Raw genomic sequence first — 15618 nt, 5'->3', positions numbered from 1 at the left:
CTCTCTAGAGAGAGAGAGAGAGAGAGAGAGAGAGAGAGAGAGAGAGAGAGAGAGAGAGAGAGAGAGAGGTCAGCCTCGAATTCGCAACTGACGAAAAGCGAGTGATGACGGTACAGGAGTGTGTAATTACGCTAAGTGCGGCCGTTATGCGGACGGTCGGCGTCATTAATTATTCACCGAGAGAGCGCGGAAATTCAGGCGGGAGTTCCGCGTGATCGTCAAGTTCCGACCGAGAAAAAGATCACGACAAGGAGAAAGATAGAAAGATGGAGTAGTAAGCGCGAGCGGAAGAGTTAAAACGTACGTAATGAATATTACAGTGATATCATGAATTTCGAAAGATATCATTGATCCTTCGAGCCGCATATATTCTACTTCCCTCCGTGATGTTTTTTCGAATTTGCCGTATTTCGATGATTACGAATTTAAGAAATCTAATGAAAAACTTAAAATTCGAAATGTGAAAATTCGAAATTTGAAAATAGCTTTTCAAAATTAACAATCTCGTTTTTAGCATTGCGCGGAAATAACGACATTTCTTCGGAAATAACGACTTCCCTGGCTAGAGGAAATATTGAAACAACTTTTACGCGAATGAGAAATATGATCGTAGGATCGTAGGATCTAACGACGCGCTATAAAGCGCGATGATTAAAAGCGAGGCTTACGCGTAGGGATAAATCGACGTTGATGGCTTGATCCAAGCGGGATTGCGACAGGCTGGCGACCGAGCCGTGCCGTATTCCTCGTAAAAGCCGTGTTTTCGGGCAGTATATTTTCGAAAATAGATAATCGAATCGCGTTAACGTGACGATTACGGCCCGCGTCCGATCGGCGAACGAATCTTTATACGAGTCAATAAAATCCCGTTACAAGCAAAACGAACTGCTACAAGGTGCTCCACGTTTCGGGACACTCACTCTTATTTACGATATGTGTGCCACGATTTCTCAAGTCCTATATATCTGGGGAAAAAGTGTCTTCTTAACATCGGTCGATAATCAGCGGCTTTGTAAGGCGCTTTGTCTCGCTTGGTTATTAAAAATTATTTTACTTTATACCTTTTAAATATAAAAAGTAAAGGCGCCCTATACGTAAATTTCCACGGAGAGGAGAATCTTGAGGAAGTTTTGACTTTTCGCGGAGCGGAACGTCAAATGAATCGGACGAGGTGAACACGGGACACCTAGTATGCATACCGGACAGGAGATTTCGAAAGTCCGCGGGCTTTTTATCGTGCGAGAAGCCTGCGCCTGTACGCAGGATAATAACGATAATCCCGCAACACACGTGCGCGGAGGAGCACACTCGTGAAATGAGTATGATAGCGGGTTGAGATTGTTGACCCCATGACCCACTTTCGGCTCTGGCCAGGACATGCGCGCGATTCCGCGGTTACGCGATGGTCCTGCGGAGTCAGGATTGGCGAATCACGATGCCGCTGCCGGGAAAATTCGACGAGGCGTTTCGCCGCGCTAAAACCTGACGAGCCACTCTCGACATACACACAGCATTCCCCTGACCGAGATAATGATACACTATGACGCGAAAACTTATACCACGTCGCCTTACACAGCGTTTCAGAGCTATCGCGCGCTTGCCGCCATTCCACGGCGAAGGTCGGGCTCGTTACGTCAGGATCTCACGGGGGAGACTCAATTGCGCGGATATTTTGTGCGAGGAAAAATTGCCGGCAGTTCCAATCTGCGAGCCCTTGCTCGCAGGAAGTCAAATAACCGAGCAGGTTGCGTCGTGTTCGAAGTGAATTTCTCGCCGAAGGATACTTCGACGAAGGATACTCCGGCGCCGCGATCTCGCGGAGACCTCTGTGGAAAATTCAAAGCTCGCCCGATCTCAGTTGAGCGAATTCGAAGTGGCAGAACGGAAATTCCTGAAATACAGAGAAATTCTCTCATCTTCTCGGAAATCGTGCGCCGTCAAAAGGCACTCCTCGACCACCGAGGGACCAAATTCGTCGGTGAATTTGCGGCCAAAAAGCGATCCGCGTCGACACAAAATTGGAGCAATAATGGCAAGAAGAGAGCGTAACCTAGTTCGACAGAACGAGAGAAACACCCCGACCCCGGAGAACTTGGGCGGCAAAAATACCGGATTTCGATATTGGACTGGATATAGTCATATCAAACGCGGGAATAATGCAGCGTAACCTCGATGAATAGAATCGCAAAGTGGATCACGGGTCACGCAATTATAACTCGCGCCGACGACGAGACGATGGCGGAATTAACGCGCGTAAACTACACAGTGTGAAATAAGAACGGGACTAGAGTTTTACGGCGCGCGTGGTGTCGTTTCCGCCAGTAATCGAGAATATTCAGGTAGAAAGACGTACGTCAATTTACCAGCTATTTCACTAGTCGATTTGTGAAGGTTGCATATCTTTTACGAGTGATTCATATGGCACTCGTATTTCTCACATAGAATGATAAAGTATAGGTAAGAAAAAATCTATGAAAATTTGCTCCAAACAATGTCATGTGAAATGTAATGTGAGTGTAACTTTTAATAAATTTCTTATCGCATCGATACAACAAAAAACTTATATTATCATTCCCTTAAAATTAATCAATGAAATCATTGAAAACAGTGAATATACACTGATTTGCAGTTATAAGTATAGCACTGAAATTGCTCAGTGCTATAATTATAACTGATATCAGTAACTATTCACTGATTCACTTTAAAAGAGCATATTATCATGTGATATAATTTCACGATTAGTTCAACGCAGTATATTTGCTTCGTAAATATAATAAAAGAAATTGTAAAATTTCTATCGTTATGATTCGTTGATTGTTTTTCATGTCATGATAATGATGAAAGTCTATCTGGGATTTGCCGCCTTTCAAGTGCCATCCTTCAACTGAGCAGTCGAACGTTCAGATAGACTTTCATGATTACTATCACAACATGAAACAGTTAATACAATGGAAAAACTTTGCAGTACTTTCAATTCATAAAGCGAATGTATAGTATTGAATTAATTAACATTAATGAAACAAATGTACTGTAATGAATTGATTATTAAATTTACGTCCTGTACAGTAGCGTAAAATTTTTGTTGTATTGATGCAGCAACAAATTTATTAGAAGCAACATTTAAATTTGTGTATTACATTTTATATAACATATTGTTTCGAGTAAATCTTGATAATTTTTTTCATATTTATATTTCGTCATTCTCTCTCTCTCTCTCTCTCTCTCTCTCTGTCTCTCTCACACTCTCTATCTTTTTCTCTCTACGTAATAAATATGAGTGACATATGAACAACTGACTGACATAAGGGATGCAACCTTTACCTTTACACGGAGAGAATATTGCAGTTTTCTCTTTCATGTAAATTCTTTTCAATTTTACTACGTATCTAGTGGTATAGACACAGACTGCCAGTAAAATCTATCTTTCTAAGGAATATGAAATGTTCTAATAGCACAGATAAAATATAAATCGGCCCCTAAAATATAAATATAGCGCGTATGAAGCGAGAGGAGAGTCAATTATTGCAGAATATCGATCTCTATTCCTAGGTTATAAAAAATTCTAATCTTTCCTGCAAAATTTCCTCTGCGTACACAATCCGACTGGCAAAGTCGCTACGAAATTTACGTACGCCTGTCTATCTGGGCGTACATCTTCGATATTACGCTCTCGGGATTCGGCAATGTGCATTTGACCGAACTAGCCGTGGATAAGAATACGAATGTTCCTCTCTTATCGCCGCTTCCGAGCGGCGATCCGATTATATTCCGTAGAAATGCACATACGCCTCTGTGTGTGTATGTGTGTGCGCGTACGTGTGGGCGTACAAGACACGTGTTGACGTCAACGTACGTTGATAGAAACGCGCTGATGCACGCATGAAAACGCGAGAGAAATATTCGCGTTCTCCGACCAGGTTCGTCCTCGCGGAAATCGCGGCTTTCCGCTCAGCCGGCCATTCAATACGGCTTCCGCCGGTGTTTTTAACGTCGATCAGCCGACGACCTCGTTAACACTGTGGAGGAGGATTCGGCGAATCGAGAGGTAACAAATATGAGGTGCAAACGCGCCGCCGCCGCTGAGAGTAATCTCGGGACGATTGATTGCGAGCGGGCGAGGTATCGAGCGCGCGAGCACGAGGCACGTTCAAGTCCGACGCTGTAATGGAAAAGCGAATTGAAACGTAGTCTCTATTATCGACGTCCGCGTATCCGTCCGGCTGAATTCGATATGCCAGTTAGCAACGTCATCGCGACATCGGAATCGAGTACACACGTGTGTGACTCCGGCTCGGTAATCTTTCACCGACGTCCGTCGATTCGATCGTGAGGGCAAGTAGATAGGTTGGTAGGTAGATAGGTAGGTAGGTAGGTCGACTGATCGGCCCAATAATATCCATCGCGAAATATCGACAGGAAAAAAGAAACACGCGAATTTTCAACACGGAGCCCGGCGATACACTCGCGTCATTTTCACCGTCGAACGCTTGCAATCACTTGCCGTGTGTGTGTATTTTGTTTGGAAAAGGGACAAAGATCAAAGGGCGAATATGGAGGAAAGCACGCGCGACGACACGTGGCATCGCGTAAATTTTATCTCGGTGTATATATATATATATATATATATATATATATATATATACATATACACACAGCGCGAGAGATAGCGCCGCGCGTCCAAGTTTCGAGTAAATCTGTTGCCTGAACCACATCGGGGAGAACGGGAAATATAATCTCGTCATGGGGTAAATCGCGATGCGGAAGGTAGTCCTTAAGTCGGTCTCGATCAGCAAGAGCGAAACCGACGAAAGCCTTCGCGTCGACAAGACGACGATCGTGTACTCGCGACTAACAGAAGCGAAAATTCCGCATGCATGAGGAGAAAATGTACTAAAAATTAGAACGGGATTTCTATAATCTTGGATCATAAAAGATTGTGTCCGAAACTGTTATATAATGTCTCAAAAGAGCGTTATGCACATTTAGTTATTCCCTACAAAATTATTTATCTCAATGTCTTTTTGCATCGTATGTGCAGTAAATCGGTACTTACTATTTCACCGAGAGAAAAAAAGTCTAAGAAATAAACAATATTTATTCGGTACTAATAAAATATTTATTTATACTAATATAAAAAATATTTTTACATAATATGTATAATATTTTATATATTATGTTTTATATAATATTAAAAAAATATATATAAAATATTTATACATTTTTCAGATAAGAAAATATGTATGTGTATTTTTTGAAAACTTCTTAGCTTTTTTCATGAGAGCAATTGTTTACTCCATTCAAATGAGCATTTAGATTTAAATAAATATGTCATTAGTACCGTCTTAAAAATAATTTTCTTTTATTTTTTAGATATTTTTCTCTCAATGTACTTATACTATAATTTCAATATAGAGTCCGACTTTGCCGGTTAAAGTATTGTAAAATAAAAACATATAATATATAATTTAAACGTAATTGTTTTAATACAATATTTTCTTTATGTACACGTTTGTAAATGTAGCTCAATCTGCACAAAGTGTGTATGTGCGACGAAATACATGCTAATCGATTTGTTCTCCTCGTGAAAGCATGTGCCAGCGCTGCGCCTAAAATCCACGTTATCGTACATTTTCACAAAAGTGCATATTTCACATTATCCGGCCGCTATTTGCGAAAATATTTTATCCGACACCGATTTGAATACGATCGACATATCGATCGGCGCAACGCTAATTGAAAATTTTCAAGAATCCTAGCTGGTCGAAATTAACTATTCTGGAGTAGCCATCTCCCCCCGCGTTGGATTTGCCGGGAAAAAAGAATCGCGAGCAGATATTCGCGCGAAAACAGCGTATCGCGGCTGCCCGGTGCGTTTCACGCGCGTCAACGCACGTGTGTAACGTAAACGTGCGCACGTCGCATTGCGCAAACACACGCTCGTTGCGCAACGTGGCGAGCGCGCTTTGCGGTGAGCGCACCTAAGTGGGACGGGATAACCCCGTTAAACGTATCGCTCGCTTTATCCGCGGAGAGTTAAAGAGAGGGAGGGGAGAGAGAGAGAAAGAGAGAGAAGGCGAGACGTAGACCAATAAAGTCGGGAAACGTATCGCCCATTTCCGTGGAAGTTAATAACGACAATCGCGACTACTCGACGAAAATACGTTCCAGTTATTTAGAAAGCCGACGGAGTCGCTTGGAAAGTGAGCACCGGTTACGTCACTTAGCTAGGGTTCAGCAGAAATTCGATCTCGGTCAGATGCCCGCGCGATACCGTATTTAATTTGACGACGATTGCGACACGAAATCGTTCGGGCGCGCGCGATCAGCCGCAGCCGACGCGCTCGAGCACGCCGGAATGACTCGTCGCTGCGCAAATAGACGCGCAGGACGCGCGATATCGCATTTGCTTCGTACGTCCGGCGAAATATCCGCGATACATTTTTTCTATAAAGAAAAGAAGGGAGCGCCAGTTATACAATGACGAGAGTGTACCAGGTGTAGAAGTATGAAACCGGAATTCCCCTATAAATGGTGCCAGCGTTCAGTTTAGTGACCGTAAGACCGCTACTGCCGCGCTATTATATTCTCCTAACAGCTGACGAATATTGTCAACAAACATAACCCCAACTTTCATTCTCTAGTATATTTTTGTATAACCTTAAACATGTCACGTTTCGAGCCTACTAACTATGATTTGCGGACAGCATTGATTTTCTGTTATCATTTAAAGAAAACTGCTGCAGAATCACATCGAATGCTTGTCGAAGCTTACGGTGAATATGCTCTTGGTAAATCTCAGTGTTTCGAGTGGTTTAAAAAATTCAAAAGTGGTGATTTTGACGTGAGGAACGAAGAACTATGAACTATGAACTATGAACTATGAACTGCTGAAACCTGGTCAAACCGTCAATACTAATCGCTACCAACAACAAATGATCGATTTAAATCGAACATTGACTAAAAAACGACCAGAATATGCAAAAAGGCAACACAATGTCATTTTGCTCCATGATAATGCCCCATCACATACAGCAAAACGGGTCAAGGAAACGATCGAGTCGTTCAGTTGGGAATTACTACCGCATGCGGCTTATTCTCCAGACTTGGCTCCGTCCGATTATCACCTGTTCGCATCGCTAGGACACGCTCTCGCTAACCAACGCTTCGATTCGTATGAAAATGTGGAAAAATGGCTAGATAACTGGTTCGCTTCAAAAGATGAAAAGTTTTTTTGGCACGGCATTCATAAACTGCCAGAGAGGTGGGAAAAATGTGTTCAAAACAGTGGAAATTATTTTGAATAAAGTATTATTTATCACTTTCGAACAACAGACGTCTTATTTGTATAAAAAAATTCCGGTTTCATACTTCTACACCTGGTATACAGCGAGAGGCGTTTGCAATTGCTGCGCGCCGAATGTTTGCTTCAATTCGATATTCTTCGTTAAAGTGCTAAATTTAATAGAACACAGAATGGGCATTTGGAAGAAATCTGAAGCTAGTGGTGAACGACAGATTTGCGGATATAGAAACTGAGTATGAAATATCTGAAATACCAAGTGATATTTACTTGAACGCAGTAAGTGTATTTTTCTGCGTGTGTGAAGATGCGTGTATCCCGCGAAATTGATACCGTTCCCGTGTAGAGAACACCTCGTTATTCTCGATTTGCAGCTTCGCGAGCGCGGCTTCGGGAGCGTTTCGAGTCGAGAGCGCGTCGCCTTGACCCAAAAATTCGCCGCAACGTGGAATCCACGTTGACGCAGTCTGTATTCTTGCTGCCGCCGCCGCTGCTGCTTATTGCCGCTCACCTAATCCATAATTCTGTCACGCGTCGGCTTTGATACCGGTTCCCGGTACTTTCGAGCGCGGCGCGCGGAGACGCCGAAATTGCGGTGCGTGGCCACGAGTCGGAATAATAATTACCGGCTGCGCGCGAGGACTCGGTCGTACGCGCCGGCATTTCCTCCGCATGAGGGGATTAACACGCCTCGGCGTGTCGATTTACGTCGGTTTAATGGGTCATCGCGGAAATGATCGAAAGCGCGCACGGTATAACGGGGTTAGTCCAGCATCGGGTGGGTGAGTCGCGCTTCGGCGAGCTGCACGCGCGATCGCGTTGGTGCACTCTGCGGGGGAGACCGGGGCTAGATGCCCTATATTTTAGAATTTTAAAGTTGCAACTTCTCAGGCAATTAATTGTTTCGATAAACATGGTAGAGGCAACCTTCTTCTACACTGAGAGAAAAATGTATGATATTTGGAATAATGGCATAGTAAAAAGATTATAGTTAGGAATATAATTTTTATAGTACGTGTTACCATAATATTTATAATATTTATAATATAAGCATAATATAACTGACCCGTATAAAATTTTTACCAAGAATTATAATTATTTGAAATAAAAAATATAGTAAGATAGCAAATATTGAATGGTAAGAGAAATTAACTATTTTATATAGTCAATACAAGTGGAATATTTGGCAAATATAGTATATGTAACTATATTCCCAAAAGATGCTTTACCATATATATAGAATAATAAGATGATGACTATAAATCTGTGTTTATTCTACTATATCTTCATGTTCAGATGAACTATAAATATATGTTTGAGACCAAAACGAACTATAAAATATAGTGAGATTATAGTTATTCCAACTATTTTTTTCTCTCAGTAAATGTGTATAATGCCCGCCACGACCCTGTCAATCGTATATTTTGTTTTGTAATACAAACTACAAACCAAAATACAAACATGTAGCAACGTGGCCATCTCGTCCTAGTATAGGGTTCAGTTTGCCCATTAGTGCGAGGTAAAAAAAAATGAAGGCCACATATAAAATATGTATCCTGATTAGTAGTTCTAGACTCTCCCCGCGAGAGGTCTCCACAACCTTTCTGCCGGCCCTTAATTATGGATCAACTCTACCTCGTCTGACTATATGCTCGATTTCAATTATGAATGAAAATTTCATTTAAAAAACAGTATATCATACATATGCAAGAGATTTCATTCTAACTAGTAACATATCGTTTAATTTTATTCAATCACGATGGAGAATATTAATATAAAATTTACTTTACTATGATCAAATCAGTTTTCTTTATTTCTTAACTACAATATTATCCCGATTTTAATGAAATTCAGGGAAAAGTATGTTATAAAAGAATCATTTTGCGTAATAAAATAAGCGTGTAATAAAATAAAATAAAAAAAATAATTGTGTAATAAAATAAAAAAAGCACATGAGCAATATAGGGAGCTTCCCTGGAGTCATATAGACCCGGGCTAGAAATAGGTCACGTCGAGATCGAGAATTTCGGGAGTGTAACAATCATCTAAGCACGCGCATTCTCTTTTATTACAAACACAAGAGAGACGAGCATTAGCTATTTCGGGGAGAAGTTGAAGAAAATGCCGACATTGACCGACATATATTAACGGACACGACAAACTACATGTGAAGACCACCAACGTGGCTGGCTGAGAGTTAAATTAAGATGAGAGTTACCCGACCCTCGATCCCTTCACTCTCTGATTGTCTGACGAGAGTCGATCTTTCCATACTAACACGGCAGACTACTTCGATACTATGCGAGGAAATTTAACTATTGGAAAGAAAGAGAAAGATGGAACGCGCGAGTGCGGGTTATATCGAGCGAGAGATTGCACATTCAACTTTCCGATGCCAATACCATATACAATACGTCCTCGAGTCGTACCTCGCTGGAATGGTTTGTTTACAATGCGGAGTACGCACTCATACAGTCGCGGCGCTAAATCGTCTCTAATGAAATGCTGGAAAATCTGGCAAATGGATATTATTCTCGTGCCAGATTTAAGTAACCAAACCCTCGCATTTAATCACGAATGGAACATTGAGCTTGTCCACATTGTCTACATTGAAAGAGTATCGTCCGAGTCGAAATAATGGCTTTACATTAATCCTGCAAATCGACCTATTCGTCTGTTGTAACAAATGATGTGAGTGATAAAGGTATCTGGTTGGATAATAAGTAATTCTGGATTTTTTTTCCGGTAAAATGGAACGATTAGATTTTTATGTCGTTATAATTTTGTGGAACGATACATGCCAAGGACGGTAGAAAATCAAAGAGTAGCGTACATTGTTTCATAAAATTACATCGACATAAAAATACTATTGTTTCATTTTATCTGCAATGTCCGAAATTACTTATTACATAATTATGATCAAATTATATTTACTATGGGATAATTTAATTACATAACCCAATTAATTCCAATATTTATCTACATTAATTATTCAATATTCTTTTATCTTACATACTCTATGTACAATTGAATAAGTTGCATAATATTTTTATATCCGTACTTGACTTTTCATTATTAATTTTAAGCAGCAATGTATCATGTGACTTACTCAACTGCAGATAAAGTATGTGAGATAAAAAAATATTAAATAATTAATGTGATGTATGTAAATATTGGAATCAATGGGTAATATACTTTTTTTAGTTACAATTTTGTTCTTATCGTTTCCATTACCGTTGGCAATTTTTATTTGATTTCCACGTTCAAAGGAGAAAAAAGATAAGAAAGAAGAATTTGTAAATTTAAAAATAGCAGTTGTGTAAACATCAACAAGGATTTAAGGTTAGACTTGGTACAATAACAAAGAAGCGAAGAAAAAATATTAAATCAACATAAAATTCGCGTCGATTTCGCGAAAATGAGGATTATTTACAGAGAAACAAATCTCAGCATTTTAGCTCACTTTCTTGAGCCAGTAGTTGAAAATAACTTACGATCTTTAATTGAGAGTAAGTAAGTAATTACAGATTCGTAGACTCACAAATCATTATTAGGCTGTTTGGATCGCGCGTGGATTTCGTATTACGGATTCACGAATAAAGAAATCAGAGATTCCTGAAGTTCTACCACTTATTTAACTATTTATCAAACGATAACGGACTATGAATAAAATGAGTATTTTTAATATTCGACTCCTTATACTCAGTGAGTTGATCAAATTCCCGTTAAGATCGGAAACATTCTGTATAGTAAATGATTTGACACACCTGGTAATGTGCAATATATTACTGCTATCTCGGGCCAGCATCCTGCTCCAGGCTGCTCCGTTTAGGACGCTTAGTCACTGACACTCGCGCGGATACGATCGCGTCGATCGAAGAAACGCGTATTAACTGACGCGACGCCAACAAAGAGCCCGATTAAATATTTCAATAACCGACGGAATGTTATAATCACTAGACGAGAGGATCGTGTAAACAACGCGCCGATATACATACGTCGCGTCGCGGTGTGTGCGTCTCGAGCCGGCTCGAAACGTTATGACTCGGAGGAGTACGCGACGTGCGTGCGCGATAGTATCAAAACAATTGGCACAAAGGGACAAAGTCGCCGATCGCCAACCGTCGTTGCCTGTGAAACAATGACGAGTATACACGGTAGACGAGAAATTACGACAGCAATGTTTTCGAGATATCTCGGACCGAAATCATCGAGTTGATAACTAGCCGTAGTTATGCTAGAATGTTTATCCATTTATCTGTCCATCTTTTTTAATCATTAAATATTCGCTTATTGCTATACTCTAGTTGAGTAAGTTACACATTAATATTTTGCTTATTGAAATTAAGAATTAAGGAAGATTAAGTGCAGATATAGACTCCATTAAGAGACAACCGAATATTTAATAATTTTTAAATAGATACTTCTTTAAATAAAATAAAATAACAGCAAACAATCAGTTGTTGTATCAAAGAATAAAAAAATTCTCCTTTTTAAGTTTACCAAAATTTTCAATTTCAATGCTGTTTGACGAAACTTGCAGAGTTAGAAAATTAAAATGTCAACTCGACATTCGACGAAGATATCACGCAACGTACGTTGCTGCAATCCGAAAGATCAACGTCGCGTATCAAAGAATAAAAAGTTGAAAGTTTGCGAATGTTATTTCCGAGCGCTCTCTCGATATCCGGCGCGGTGAGGTGGCACGTGCGTCACCCTTGTCGCAAGATAAATGCAAAATCGCGTGACTAGAAACCGCAATTTTGCATCGGCCGACGCTGTTTCGCGGCGAGAGAGAGAGAGAGAGAGAAAGAGAGAAAGGAAGGAGGGGGCATCAGGTATTGACATTCTCGCTCGTTCAATAGGAATATCGGAACTATTAAACTTCCCATTTTAATCTATCCTTCGAATACCGTACTCGCGTGATAAGTCTAAGCGAATGTCGATTTCAAGAATTTTCACGGAGGGTATTTTCACGTTGAAAAGCGAGGCGCGATCGGTCAGGGACACCGCGTATCATTATACCAATATGCTCGGCGCATGCCGATAAAACCGGCTGCTATATGTGCGATTGCAACCGGCGCACATCCGGGTCGCATAAATCGCGCGCGGCTCGCCGGCACGGAGGTGAAGCGCGCGCGCCGACTTCTTCATAAATTCAGCGCTCCGATTCGGGAACGAATGGGCCGCTCGCGGGAAAATATATATTCGAACGGCGGAAGGCGAAAGGAGACACTGTGCGAGGCGTGTAAGGTCGATCGCCTTAAGGCGTGCGCGTGAGAATTTCAGACAGCTTGCGAAATACGACGCGTAACCTTGGAATGCTACGAGTGTGTCCGTAAATTTGATCGCTACTGCACGAAGGAAAGGCGCGAGAGAGAAAGAGAGAAATGCGCCAACGAATTTACGTGTGTGTCGCAACAATATGTTGTAAATTTCAATTGAATTTACGTTAAACGTACGTATCGACGGAGCTTTACGTCCTAAATACGCGAAGTTTTATCTCCAACGACACTCACACTCTGAAACGCGAATCTACGAATGTATCAGGCATATACGCGGAAAGAGAAGTTTGGTTGGATTAAGCAGATTCTTGGTAAACATATGGATAAACCAGAAATTCCGGTTAAAGTTACCGGAATTCTGTTCAATTTAACAAGATTTCTGGTTAACTTGAATAATATTTTAGCAACATCAACCGGAATTTTCTGGTTCGTTCATATTTCATCAGAAATCGAGTAATCCGACCAAACTGTTTTCTTTTCCGTGTAAGTAGTATCGGACATTAGTCGGTTAAAGTGTTGGTTGGCTAATCAAGAGATCAAGAGAACAAGTCTCAATCAAAATTAATTATATTACGCCTCTTGTTCTCGATGAAAAAATCTGAGTGTCTCATCTGAGTAAACGATTAGATCCGTATTAGTATAATAGTCCTTACTTGAAATTTATTTCACGTGAGACATGTGGATATAAATTTCAAGTTATACCAGAGTTCTTTACTTGAATACGATATTCGTGGAATCATACTTGTAATTGCAAATTGATTGAAGAATTTGCATGTAACTCTAAATTCAAATCTGAGTATTTTACTTGAGACAAGTTCCAAGTAACAACTATTAAGTGAGCCTTAGTGTGTTTTTTAAGTAGAGTGTTGAATTTATATCGTTTATAAACAAGTAAAAACTTTATCTTCAGACTTTCGAACATGTTTCATGTTAAAATACTTGTTCACTTGTTCACTTAAAGATATCTCTAATATATCCCTTGAAATTAAGGCTATATGTATTGCGTGAGAAACGTGACGTATGTAAATAATTGAGTGTTCATACGCGGCAAGCGTTAATACATAGCAAACCTGCCAAGGAAAAAGATCCTTCGCAAGCAATTTGAGTAAACGATTTTCGACTTGTTACCGAGTCAACTCGCTACACGTCAGTAGGGTCACCGTTAGCTCGACTTCCGTGTGGTATGCTGAGGCGTCTCTTGGCCTCGGAAATTTTATGGAACCCGCCAGCCGAGCATTCGAATCAGGATTTCGCAACGCGTAAATCTGGCTGTGCGTAAAATCGCTAGAAGTTCAGTGCCAAGGATCATGCCCGGAATTAAACAGCTGCCCGTCCATCGTGGCGACTTAATCGCCGCGGCTAGTATGCCGGATGCAAACAAATGCGCATTTTACAATGTATCTTTCGCGACTCTTAAGTTTCCACGTTAAATTACGGCTGGAAAAATTAAAGATCCTCTCTCACGCGCGTGGATTAGACTCGATCCAAGGAACGAATCTATCTCTCTGTCTTTCTCCCTTTCATGACGGACGATTACCGCGTTTCATCGAAAACGCGACGCGCGAGAGTCGGGTAGAGGCCGCCATAATTTCGATCCGGCATCGATCGCGCCGCCTCGTAGCAGGCAAATAATTAAAAGGATCCTCTTAGCCGCGCATCGGTCCCGTCCGGACCTTTCTCCGCTTCGCCTGCAATATTAATGGGCCCCGTTCCGCGCTTCTCTCGCGTGACTCGCCTCGACGATACGTCCAGTGTCGTTGGCTCCGCCGGGCACGACGTGCACCCTCTAAATCCGAACTCTTTTCCCACGCGCGCGCGCGACTGAGCGAGAAGGAAGTTTCTACTAAAACATCAGCGAGCCGGAATAGCAGTAGTAGTAGGACGGTAGAAACGTTGTGCTCTTAAGTCTCAAAATAGTAGACGTAACCCAGAAAATGGAACGCACATAGCGAAGTTGGCGATAAAATAATAAAAGAGGTAGAGCAACGCGGTTAAAATCGAAAGATAATGGCGCGCCAGAGAGAGAAAGAGAGAGAGAGAGAGAGAGAGAGAGAGAGAGAGAGAGAGACAGAGAGAGAGAGAGAAGAGAGTGGAGCGCGCGATTATTTATTTACGTCACGTTTGCCGCACGTTTTTCGGCCGAACGGCTCATTTGCGATTCGACTTACATATAGGCAGCTGGCGCCTCGATTGTGGCCGGTCATTGCACTCACCTGAAATCAAATGCAAAAGTCGAGTTAATAAAGCTCTGACCTCCATGAAACATTAATGAGGCTCGAGGCGCAGACCAGTGGCGATCAATCGTAATCGGAATCGAGCTTGCGGACGGAACGAAATTTTGATCTTTCGATCTCGATATTCCATTTAACGTCTACTTTGATACTCTGGAACCTACATCTCTTTTGATTCTATTTAATCTACAGCTTTGACGAGAAATCCTCTATGGAATCCACAAACTCTGTGTGTTTTCTGCGATACGGAGGCGCCAAATAGAACTAGTTTCTACATGTATAAAATAAGCACTGATACTTCAGAATATACAGATAGGAGGCTCAGGTTAAGAATAAGGTTAAGATTTCGATTCGGGTTAATCCTCCGTGAACAATTATATTTTTTGAGATAATTGTATTCTCTTTTTACAATATAATTTGTATCCGTCAGATCCAGACAACTTTGAACAGTCGTAACTGTTGAAAATCGCAGCCAGAAAAATATAATCTCATCCTTAGCTAAGGATTCTTCTAAAACTAAAAGAAAAATATCCGAGTACCGAAAAAAGAACTCTAATTGCAAAGTATTATTTTCTGTAATCCTATATTGGAACTTTTACGGAGAGAGTATTTCTCTTCACTTGTGTGAACTTGGCACACCATATTTAAAAGTGTGACATTTTTTTTACAGTTCTGATACTCTCTTGAAAAGTTCTAGAGCTCTTTGCAACAATTTTCAATAGTTCCGGTCATTAAATACAAAAAAATAGACTTTCAAAAAAAGGTACGCTAAGTTCACACAGCGCACCTAATCAGTAAATTC

General features: G+C 40.9%; 1 protein-coding gene across 7 annotated transcripts in view; it reads right to left on the bottom strand.

The window, feature by feature from the left end:
* LOC116842782 (serine/threonine-protein kinase tricorner) overlaps positions 1–15618 on the bottom strand; it is a 193077-nt gene that overhangs the window by 113097 nt on the left and 64362 nt on the right. The window contains exon 1 of one of the 7 annotated variants that reach the window (XM_032812469.1): positions 14754–14770. The exons of 5 other annotated variants lie outside the window; for them this stretch is intronic. In XM_032812469.1, coding sequence (XP_032668360.1) covers positions 14754–14755 — 2 coding nt within the window. In that variant the 5' untranslated portion in view covers positions 14756–14770. Of the gene's footprint in view, positions 1–11067; positions 14601–14753; positions 14771–15618 lie in introns of those variants that run through there. One more of the 7 variants, XM_032812474.1, reaches the window with a different exon arrangement.

Source organism: Odontomachus brunneus, unplaced genomic scaffold, assembly GCF_010583005.1.
Source record: "Odontomachus brunneus isolate Ranch 3 - 2012 unplaced genomic scaffold, Obru_v1 Obru_scaffold_027, whole genome shotgun sequence".
NCBI classification, from domain to species: Eukaryota; Metazoa; Arthropoda; class Insecta; order Hymenoptera; family Formicidae; genus Odontomachus; species Odontomachus brunneus.
The sequence above is the reverse complement of the archived record's forward strand: the minus strand, read 5'-3'. Positions and strand labels throughout refer to the sequence as shown.